Genomic DNA, 12,064 nt, shown 5'->3' on the forward strand with positions numbered 1-12,064 from the left:
TCTCCTTCTCCAACTTCAACAGTCGACTACGGATCCGCTCACTCACCTCCTCACTTAAAGTCTGCTGCCCTGTAGACAAACAGAGCGGTGATTAACAAGAGCTTGACATCTAATCGGGAATATAAATTGTCATTTTACTTATTTAATTTTTTGTTCTATGGAGAGTGAGGATTTCAACGCCGTCGTAAAATAATCACCAGTCATTTTTTTTTTCAGATTTCTCAGGAAACACAAAAAAACTGAACCATTTGCATCACGAGGACATGATTTAGGCAAAAAAAAAAAAAAAAAAGAACTAAAAGAAAAAAAAAGGCAATTATTTCAGGATGGTGACGATTTTCAAAATTCTCAGTTTAAATGGACTGTTGATATTTCATTAGGTACAATCAAATAAGATTTCATTCATCCATTTACTCCAAAAAACATAAAAATATGTTCTATTTTATATATTACTCTGCTCTCAAATACGTATTTATGTTTTTTACATTTTTTGTTTATGCTAGAGCATACAGAAGGCTTTGATGCAGCCTCTGAAATAAAGAGAATGCTTGAAGCAATGGTAGTTATTACAAAAATGACCAGAAAGTGGCAGCAGAGTATAAGAGATTAACCAGGGTCACGTTGCAAAAAGCACACTTTTAAACAGATGTGTTAATAATGATTAAACTTAGCAATATTCTAATGCTAATTGCTGCATTTTTTTTCCTGATGAAAGAAGAGACTCTAATCTTTCTTTTGGTAGGTTCCATGATTTTATAGCAATAGAGCACAATATTCTGTGGGCCTTGCAAAATCCAGTAAAACAGCCGGGGTTGCTGCAGTGAAGATGGCTGGGTGTGAATGGGGTAATAAGGTGTAAAAAATAAAATAAAATAAAAATAAATAAATACCCTGAAAGTTGTCGGTGCTCTTCGCTAATTGCTCTAACTCCCATCCCAGGTGCTGTGACTCCTCCATGCTCCTTCTCTGTGCCAAACAGAGAGTCAAGTTTTCATCCTGCAGCTCCTCGATGCATTTACGATCAGCATCTCGTCCCTAAAGCGGGGATGCATATTGATTAGTTCAAGGTCAATATATTGAAATGAGTAATTCCACTTCAAGGGAAGACTATTACTTGTTCCATGTCGTGGATGCGGGCCTTCAGCAGCAGGCTGTGCTTTTCCAGCTGGTGGATTTGATCTGAGCGTGCCCTCCAGCCTGCCAATTGATCCTCGAGCACCTCTTTGGTTTCCTGAAGCACTCTGTTGTCCTCCTTGAGATCCTGAAGTCAAGGAGGAAAAATATTGTCACCTGAATTACGTCATGCTTATATGTAATCCACCAAAATATAATTCTGAATGCTTGTTTTTGTTCCCATTTCCAATTAATTGTTTTTAAAGTATGATTTACAACATTAATTAGAGTATAAGCAAAAGAAAATTACATTACCATGCATGTTAAAATAATTAGTAACCACTACTGTAAAGTAATACAGTAGAAATCCATAAACCCTAAAATGTGATGATTATATAAATACCCTTATATAGTAAATAAAATAGGACAAAATAATAAATATGGATGGATGCATGGAGTACTGCAATTGATCAGAAATGGGAACATATTTTTGTGTGTGTAAAAATAAATTATTTCTAGTGGTTTTAACCTCCACTTTGGCCTTGTAAAATTCCATCTTGTGCATTTGCTCCCTGTAGCGTCCCACCTCACACTCCAGCTTGTCAGCTTTCAGCGCTCGCTCTCTCAGCGCATCCAGCTCATCGCGGTAGGCACGGGCCGCTCGGGCGTCTATGAGAAGCTTCAAATTCTGACCAACAGTCATACAGAAATAATAGCAAAGTAGTCAAAAAAAAAAAAAATCTGATGGAAAAAAAGTGACTGCGGATAGAACTGTGACAATTCCATTTGCACTATATCAGAAATAGTAAAGTATTGATTGATTGAATTTTTTATTTTATTATCTGTTCCCATTGCTGTTGGACATGTCAATTTCCCAGAGGGAGCCATCCCAAAGTGATCAATAAAGTCAAGTCTAAGTCAGTCTAATTTTGCAGGATTTAAACAATGGGAAGTCAAAATTTTTGCAAGAAACCAAATTTGTCTCTGCATTAAAAGTAGTGTTGTTCCGATACCGTTTTTTGGCCCCTGATACAGATACCGATACACAGCTTTGCAGTATCGGCCGATACCGATACTATACTTAAGTTTTTTTTTTTCCTCAACACGAAGAAACTGTCCTGCTATTGGTTCAGAGCATTCAAGGGGCAATAGGATATCTTAGATCGGCATGCAGTGAACATGTCACATATCAGTGAATATCGTGCGCGAGCAAGACACAAGATGCTGCATCCAAAATCCTATATTAGTGTTGGAATGAATGGTATCGGCATGTTACTTGTGAGTACTCACCGATCCCGATACCACTGTTTTAATGCAGTATCGGTATCGGAACAACACTAATTAAAAGACATATTATGATTTAAACATGCTCCAAATAATGACTAACATGTTTATGTGGTATTTATGCCATGTTTTTCTCTCCTTTAAGAAAAGAACATGAACCCTAACAATCAGAAATGTATTGATCAGGCTAACAAGTGCTACTAAAAGGCTTGAACAGAGTCAAATTTTATTGCTTTTTTTAAAATACAAATTTCAATTGCAATAAATGAGAAGTTTAATTGCTGCTAATTCCTAGTCAGTAAATACAGCTTTCGAATCTGAGTGCAATTTTGAAAGCTGTGTAATCTGCAGAGAAGGGGGGCGGGTTACTGCATTATGTGTTACTGTCTTGTATTTCTTCAAACCTCCTGCTGGATCCTCTTTAGCTCTGCCTCCATGTTCTCCAGCTCGTGTCTGTTGTCCAACATTTGTTCGCTCTTCTCTTCTCTACAGGTAGGGACACAATGCAGAATCTCTTATTTTTCATTGGCATAATGATCACATTTTATTCATTTTCTATTAACAGTTTTCCATATTTGCTGCAGCCAACGGTACCAAGTTATCTGTATCCAAGCATGCTAATGGAAAACAATGTGCAAAAGCAGACCCGCTGATACCGTAAGAAGAAAGAAAGAGAGAATATACACCTTAATGGTTTTACGTTTGTTAAGAAGACAGTCTGAGAGGCCATGCAAGCAGGTATCATACACTATTATGATCAACATTGCTATTTAAGGTCTTAAGATGGGTCTAGAAATAGTGTGCATGTGCATACATGAACTGCAGGAGCACAGAGCCAATGTGGGTCAGAAGTATAGTGCGCAACCACTGAAAGTGCCAGGCAGGCATTAATGTGGGCCAAACTCCCCGGGGCATCATTTATCCTGTGGTAACTCTCTCATTCAGTCACTACTGGAAGGTCTCCAGAGGAGAGACAGCTTACATTAAGTATCTTGCAGCGACCCAAGTCCACTACAAAAGACATATTTACATTAAAAAAATAAAAAATAAAAATACAATTACAATTAGTGATATATATTAAAGAAATTATTAGGGGTGTGAATTGCCTAGTACCTGACGATTTGATTCGTATCACGATTCACAGGTCACGATTCGATTCGATACCGATTAATCCCGATACGAATTTACAAGTCGATTGTTTTCATTCAAATTTAGAAAATACTAATCAGTAAACTTGTAGAGTGTAAGATTTGTATGAAAATTTATTATTTATTTATCTGAAATTTCAGTCTTATAGAGGTTGTAATCTGTTTCATGTTTGAACAGCATTAAAATAAAATATTAAGGCTTAATGTTCCGTTCATATAACATTCTTCCATGCTCAAGGTGTGAATCCTAACCCGAAGTAAGACGTTTTGTTGACTATTTTTTCCATTAAAAATGAACGTTTAAAAATCGATTCAGCCGCCTATTGAATCGATTCGAGAATTGCGCGATGTATTGCAGAATCGATTTTTTTTAACACCCCTAGAAATTATATAGTATTATAAAAATAGCCACTTTTTTGTGTAATGTACTCAAATGTCAATAAATACCACTAAAGAACATATTTAACAACTGGACAGTATTTATTTTATATTAGTTTTTTTTGTACATTTTCTGAGAATATATAGTTACTAATAGGGATGGGCGAGTACCGATACCAGGTATCGGTATCGGGCCAATACCAGCCTTTTTTCAAGTACTGGAGTACTCGTGACGCAGACGAGTACAAGCGACCGATGGCAGAGGGGGAAGACGTTAAGTGAGTCCTCCTTGCCTGTAACTGGCGCTAGCTTGCAGCAGTTTTTCACCAAAACTTCACCGGTTTGAAAATACTTCAAAATTGTGAATCTTAAACTAAAAGAGCATTTTTGTGTTTTATTTTGAGCGTTAAGACTATTGAAGAGTGACTGTGCTTTTTTTGTTTGTCAAAATTAAAGGAAAGATATTTGTCAAAATGTACTACTGGTATCGGCAGTTGGTATCGGTATCGGTGAGTACTGAGGGTCTGAGTGTCGGTATCGGTCTGAAAATAAGCGGTATCGAACATCCCCAGTTACAATTAAGAGCGATCCCAGGGTGATTTTGTATAGTGTTCCCTCACTATAATTAGGTTCACTTTTCACTCTCTCGCTCTATTGCGGATTTTTTTTCGTGCAATTCTGCATGTATTTTTTGTTTATTTATTTATTTATTTATTGCAGTTAAGTGCCTATTATATAAAATTTGTGAGGGTTTGAACTTTGAACATTGACAATGTTTAAAAAAAAAAAGAGAAATATCAGAAAAATGTAATGCCTCGATGAGAAAAGTGTATAAACGGTGTGATGAAGGGTTTTAGACCCTTAAAACATTTAGATAGTAAATGTAAAACATAAATATAGCTACTTCGCGGATTTCATTTATTGCGGGTATTTTTTGGAATCTAATCCCTGTGGAAAACGAGGGAACACTGTACTGTATATGAAAATATTTAGTGGTTTGGAATTACACTGCATCATATCTAGGACTCTGTTATGTATTTTGATTCTGCCATGTAGCTTAATGAAGTCGACAAGAAAGAGTTTTCGATATGAGGCAATCAAATAATGATTAACATATTGTTCACTAAATATGTCCGTCAATCAAAATTGAGCATAATCTAATTTGTAAAGTTGCAAAAGCACATTGTTTTAGATTTTTTATTTTTTTTTGACTAGGTCATAATGTTGTGGCCAGTTGATGTATAGTAATCTAAATCTGGTGTTGATCTTTTTACACTCACTTCTGAAACATTTCATTTATATGTATATTATTTTGTTTATTTTTAAAATGGAACAGAACATATTAGTGAATTTTTACCGTTTGACTGCACTCATGTTTGGATGAAATAATTGTGTGTTAACAGTCACAAAGCACAGTTTTAATCCCAAATGAATTTATAAGCGCGCTCTTGTTTCAGCAGTAAGTTAAAGAGGCCTCTGTCTTTATTCGCAAGATACTCACAGTTCTTGTCTGAGTCGTCTGATCTTGGCCTTCGAGTCTGCAAGTTCTACAACCAAGTGTTGCTGAGTTCCCGCCTGCTGCTGTTGCATGCTGGGAGGATAGATGGCGGACTGTGGGCTTGATGTGCTACAGAGCACGCGAACCACGCCTTCCCTTTCCTGTGTTAGCTCTGCTATAGTCTTAAGAAGCAAAAAAAGACATATGGATCATCACAAGTTAAGTCACAAGGTTACTTGATCATTTTAGTGGAGGTAAATTTCAGGCTTGTCAGAAAGGTTTAAACCAATGGTTGATTGTCAGATAGATCGGTTGAGTGATTAAGGCACTTTCATTCATACTGTAACTTGTTGAATCCGAATCTATTGTTAAAAGAATTTCCCAGGAAATTGGCAATTACAATCCACAGCCCAATTCTCAGCCATTTCCCACCAGTTTCATGCCTTACCTCCAAATGGACGTCCCTCTGGTCCAGCAAGTGCTGAAGATTGAGGGCCATTGTCTTTGCTACAACTTCCAGCTCATCAGCAGGCATGTTACTGCACTCCAACCAGTGCATGTCAAGAAGGTTGTCTTGACTGTGGGTTAACTAGACAATATTGGGGAAAATACACGCACATTGATGTACTATAATCATCAACAAATTTTCTGTTTTTAGGTTACTCGCTCTAAGTCAGGGGTGCCCAAGTTTGGAGCCCCTATCCAGCCTGTTTTCCATGTTTCTCTCCACTAACACACCTGATTCGTGATCAGGATCGTTATCAGGCTTCTGCCAAGCTTGCTTATTCGCTGTCATTAGATTCAGCTGTGCTGAATTAGGGAAACATGGTAAACAGGCTGGATAGGGGCTCTCGAGGACCGGACTTGGGCACCACTGCTCTAAGTGATCTCAAAGTCATTTACACAGACTTATATGTGACAGATTTCAATCTTAGATACCTCTTGAATATGCACAGCAATGGCTGCTTTCGTGTCAAAGTCAAGCATCTGGATTATTTCAATGTACTTCTCTTTCTTCGCACACTGAAAAGGAAACAAAAAAAAACCTCACACTTTCTGCTTCAGATAACTTGATAACGGATTATTTTGCCACACATCAACATGTTAGAGACCAAAATGTTTACCTGGACTGCACATCCCAGGAGCAACAACAATAGTTTCTTTATTTCCAACAGGCTTTGCTCTGTTCCAATGAAGAACGGATAAAATGCTTAATACTGTCATGTTAAAAATGATCATTTGAGACTCTAAATAGTCCATAGGTGTCAAAATATGAGTGTAAATGGTTGCCTGGCTGTCTAGCCTTGTGATTGGTTGGAGACCAGTCCAGGGTGCATCCCAACTCTTGCCCAAAGTCAGCTGTGAGTATGTGATCCTATATTGAGGACAAGCACCACAGAAAATGGGCGGATGGCATACCAGTGTGAGGAGTCCGTGAAAGCAGCAGCACATTTGGAAGAGGAATAAGAATCAGCTGTCGCAGGTTTTCCTTTGAAAGAAAATGCAAACCAGAAAGATAGACATAATATTCACATAGATCAGGGGTCAGCAATCTTCCCTGTCAAAAGAGACAAATAAATAAACGGAAATCTGTATGGAGCTGCAAAACATTTGACAATAGTTATGAAGGAAACTTTGTGTTTGTGTTAGTCTAAAGTACTGAGGGCCCAAGAGCTAATTAGAGCTGCACCACAACACAACAATATGCAATACTTTGGCATTCATTTTCTTCGACCTTTCATCTCCTGTTTTTTTTTAACTTTTCATACATTTTCAGACTTTCTGACTGTTACATTTTTGACAATATAGGCAATTTTATAGACATATTATGGTCATTTTCTGCCCCTCTTCTTCCATTTTTTTGGGGACATTTTATAGCTATTTTTTTTTTTAAACGCCTTTTTTTTTTTCTTTTGCCAGAAATTTTCTGACATTTTTGGCAGTTTTGTGGACACGTTATGGTAATTTTCAGGATTTCTTCTTTTGGTTTTGGACATTTTATAGTTACTTATTAAACATTTTTTTTCTTTTTCTTTCTTTTTTCTTTTTTTTTAATAAAATGCATTTTCTGTCTTCTTTTGTGTTTGGACATTTATAGTTTTTAAACGTTTTCTTTTCTGCTTCTTAATAAAAATACATTTTCTGACACATTTTGTTTTTGGACATTTCATAGTTACTTTTTGAACGTTTCCTTTTCTGCATTATTTATTTATTTATTTATTTTTTTCGGGGACAATTGCCAAAATATTTTATTGTAATTTTCTGCCTTTCATTCTTTTCTGCCCATTTTTTTTTTTAATTCAATGCTCTGACATTTTTTGGCAATTTCATGGACATTTTATGGTAAACTTCTCTTCCTTTTTTAGATAATTTAAAAAACAATTCTAAAAAATAATTTCTAGCCGCATGTTTGCAGACCCCAAACATAGATGATCAATCACACATTGTGGCTAAACAGACAGGGGATGCTCACAGGTAAATATAATTGAGCAAAAATATTTAATATAATCTTATATCAGTAAAACTGTTCAGATTTCCTTTAATGAACTAAAACTGTTTCAGTTCATGCAAGTAAAGCATCTCTGTTAACAAATAGCCCAAAAAAGCCTGGATAGAAGCAGTTAAAAATAAAATCCCAAACTGTCTGACATTAAAATGATCCCCTACAACAGTAAACACTGGAATATAAATACAGTGTAGGTCAGCAGTACAAATGTATCAGAAATGACTTATCAGTTGAGTACAAATGAAATCTGTAATTCGGCATGCTGTTGAGATGCTGCTGAAGAAAAGAAGTGCCACCACATTTAATTTAAGAATTTAGATTCTTTGCCCTCCTTGAAAATGGCATCCTTGTAATCTCAACAGATTTTAATGCAAGACGTTTTATCTCAAACTGCAGTTAATTAATTTGTCAGAATAGTAAAATCCATCAAGTGCCACAGCGTGAAATGTGCGACTCTAAAACTCTGTCGGGACTGACTGCAGCTTTATTGCAGAGGTCCAACTGCTCCTATGTTGATTGCACAGATGTTGACATGAGTGATATTTAGGGCATGCGTCTTAAGACAAAACCGTGAGAAGTTCAATCCCACCAACTAACCGGTTTGCGCATGTGTTATCCAGCGCGCGTGTGCAAGGTTGAGGCGCAATTGAAAAAAATCCAAAGCAAATGTTCCAATTTCATAATCCGATGTTGTGAGAGAGGGTTTAGCAGCATGTAGCTTGGATGGATGCGGGAGAAACTCACTCACCAGATAATAGGTCTTGATTTGCTGAACAAGAAAGGTCAAGTTCTGGACCCTCTGACTTGGATCCTTGCTCAATTTGCTTGCAGCTGGAGGTGTGGCCGGAGGATGACTGATGACATACAAGCAAACTTCAATCATCTATCTATCTATCTATCTATCTATCTATCTATCTATCTATCTATCTATCTATCTATCTATCTATCTATCTATCTATCTATCTATCTATCTATCTATCTATCTATCTATCTATCTATCTATCTATCCATCTATCAAGGTTCTTGTCTTTGGAGTGTAATCAATTAAATTTAGTATGAATGATTTGCAAATCATTGCATTCTGTTTTTATTTATATTTAACACAATGTCCCAACTTCATTGGAATTGGCTTTGTACAATACATACAGGCAGTCACAATTTGACATTAAACAAGTCAGACAGACATGTCATGTCAATCATTTGACTGTTGATATTTTGAATACATTCGGAAATGAGAATACAATAAATAATCATGTTATTGCTAATTTGACACACTCAGCACTCACACAATAAAAAAAAAAAAAATGCAGCTAGCTGCTCGGTCATCACGCTGTTCAGTTTTCCTGTCTCCGCCCATTTTATATTGCCCCATTTCTGTGTCACCCCCTTGCTCCTCCCACCCATCTGTGTCCAAATGCCACTAAACACAAGCAACATGGCTTTAATCCCAGAGGGTCTCCCAATCCAAGAGATTATCCCGCCTTGACCATCCCACCCTTCCTTCCAGTTAAGCGATGTTTCTCATGCAGAGCTGGCTATTGTGAAACTGGTTGATAAAGTGAATAAATTAACACTGGAGCCTAATGGTGGATTAATGGAAGCTTTCTATAACTCTACTGGTTTGTCCATTCTTCCTTTCATGAACAGAGTGTCCAGTATGTCACTTGCTAGAACTGAACAACTGCCAGAACATCATCAGTTTTTTAAGGGTGGGAATAATTCCCTTTGAACATACGCTCCTCAAATCATAATCCTTTAACTAGCATCTCCACAAAATTGATGATGTCTCATTTGTTTTGGACGGATTTTATCTAAACTTGATGTGTTACAAAAGTAGTGACAAATCAGCACACTGGTGGATTTACTTAAAGCGCACAACTTAATTTTGGCATATTACTAGTTACTTTGGAAGGCAAAAATGTGCACTAATTGACATCTGTGTGCTACTAGTACTATAGTGAAGCCATGGTTAATTAGTAGAATTTTATAATGTCACTAGTAGGACTGTCATTATCAAATATTTTTAGTATTGATTATTCTAGTGATTATATATTGATTACTTGAATAAAAAAGATATTTTTTCTATTATTTAACTGTTTATTAACCAATTCTTGTTTATTCAGCATTGTTTATTGATTGAACACAGAGCTACTTTTTGGGTACAGACTAATGCGAAGGGCTATATACATGTTTGATATGCACTTCGAGGCTACTTAAGTCAATGAATGTCAATTACAGGTTATTCATACTATGACTGCAAAATAAATAATATTTTTGCAATAGATTGAACTATTTTATTCAGCTACTAGTTTGGACCATAACATTAGAAAACGGGAAAATATTGATCAAATTGATGATTGATTAATCAAATAGTTTGACACATCTGGTTACTAGTTGCATGCAGCTGTCGACGAGAGCACAGTTTTGCCTCACTAGTAGTAACTTGTAGTTGTCCTACTAGTATGCAGAAATGTCATACAGTAGTGAAAAAAGTTTTCCTAGTAAAAAGAGCATCACAGTGCATGGACAAACATAACAAAAAAAAGCTCAAATAGCTTTCTATAGTTACATTAATTAAAAAGGTGGACATAAAAACCAAAACACGACTTACATTTGGCTCATAACGTCATTCAAAAAGACTCCATCCAGCAATTCACTCAAGTCCACATGCCGGCCTTCGTCATGAGAAGCAAAGGTCTTCACCTGCAGTGATGATCAGTCAAGTCATCAAGTCCATCATGATCACAATCACTTACAGTGAATCACTTACCCAGGTGACAAGTGGGCTCATCATGAACTGATCCAGGTAGGGCAGAAAAACACCGTTTTCCATCTTCACCCAAAGGTTTGTCAGAAATCCAAACTCGTCTAACTTGCTTGAATCTTACAAGTGAATTATCCAGATGGTAAATTATTATAAAAGCTGGTAAACAATGCTTGACCAGCAGTTACTTCTCCTGCTTCCTTCACTCTGAAACGTCTTCTGAGATGTCATGCATCCGTTGTTATCTTCAGCAAATGAGTTAGATACGAAACCACACGCCATAAGCATCATCCACTGATCCAAATGTTGCAAAAGGAAAAGGCTTGTGCAGCCAGCTACTCACTCTCCTCCCCTCCTCACCGATCACCCACAACAAAGACTGCTGGTGATAATTCCTGAAGGTGTGCATAGTTTAGCGCCAGTACAAACAGCAGAGATGTTAACGGTGTGATCTGGGATATCGTTCCTCATCATCTCTTTAACCATGACGACTAAACCAACCCCCCCTCCCCGTTCAGATATTGCTCTCAATACTGTCCTACATATGAACGAGTTTAAAATCGTCACGGTCATCACAAATTAAACATTCAACATGTCAAAAGTTTTCATATCCACTTTTTCAATTCCACACATCACTCATAGGCGCTTTTCTCTCCATTGTTAGAATTTGTTCAATTTGTTCTAAAAACGTCAGCAGTGCCCCATCATTGATCATTATTGGGATTGGACTGAAAATATGTGAAGATCTGTAGTGGCCCAAGACTGCCACCCTGTGTCGAAGTCAAGTAGTACAAATCACAGCTACGTCACCTTGTGTTTACAAACAAACAAACAAACAAACAAACAAACAAACAAACAAACAAACAAACAGTGTAGCCTACATTTTATTTAGAAATAAAGTGTGACGTTTAATTGATTTATTCATTTATGTATTTTTGTTTAAACTCGCACTACAGTGTGTTGTCTTCGATATTTACAATTCTCATTAATGGTATGTGATCATTTGTACCATTTTGGTAAAACTGGAAAATGTTTTTTTTGTTGTTGTTGTTTTTTTAAATTGTTTAAGTGCGTTATGTTGTGAGTGACATAAATTTTTGTTTCATTCAAATTTGTAATTAAAAATAGTATCTTATCTCTCAACCTTTCATCTTTTCACATAACCTTTTGATACAGTCTGTGTTTAATTTTATTAATAAAGTGTGCAGCAGGCAAAAAAAAAAAAAAAAAAAAAAAAAGGACATAAATGGCCCATGGCCAGATTTTGGACACCAATGCGCTTGCAATCAGGGGGACCAAAAACTGTCCATGACTACAGGGGCCTTAGGAAAATTGTATACGTATTTTCAATTCACAGCATTGACATGAAATTG

The 12,064-nt window shown here is 36.5% G+C and overlaps 1 protein-coding gene across 1 annotated transcript; it reads right to left on the minus strand.

Moving 5' to 3' along the window:
* Window positions 1-2,838: 2,838 nt before the first annotated feature.
* Window positions 2,839-11,156, minus strand: LOC144020445 (girdin-like). The gene is made up of 10 exons (XM_077523930.1): window positions 10,698-11,156; window positions 10,539-10,630; window positions 8,676-8,781; window positions 6,841-6,910; window positions 6,546-6,604; window positions 6,361-6,444; window positions 5,870-6,010; window positions 5,425-5,603; window positions 3,380-3,408; window positions 2,839-2,883 (listed from the first exon to the last, which is right to left on the minus strand). The coding sequence occupies exons 1-9, from the start codon at window positions 10,758-10,760 to the stop codon at window positions 3,381-3,383; spliced, it is 822 nt and encodes a 273-aa protein (XP_077380056.1). The 5' UTR covers window positions 10,761-11,156; the 3' UTR covers window positions 2,839-2,883; window position 3,380.
* Window positions 11,157-12,064: the final 908 nt, after the last annotated feature.

This window comes from Festucalex cinctus, chromosome 6, assembly GCF_051991245.1.
Source record: "Festucalex cinctus isolate MCC-2025b chromosome 6, RoL_Fcin_1.0, whole genome shotgun sequence".
Classification (NCBI taxonomy): domain Eukaryota; kingdom Metazoa; phylum Chordata; class Actinopteri; order Syngnathiformes; family Syngnathidae; genus Festucalex; species Festucalex cinctus.

Coding starts and splice junctions, on each gene's coding strand:
- LOC144020445 (XM_077523930.1), bottom strand. CDS start 10,760: ATGGAAAACGGTGTTTTTCTGCCCTACCTGGATCAGTTCATGATGAGC. Junction 6,011..6,360: donor TTGCTGTGCATATTCAAGAG/GTATCTAAGATT, acceptor AATATTGTCTAG/TTAACCCACAGTCAAGACAA. Junction 5,604..5,869: donor AGAGGGACGTCCATTTGGAG/GTAAGGCATGAA, acceptor TTGCTTCTTAAG/ACTATAGCAGAGCTAACACA.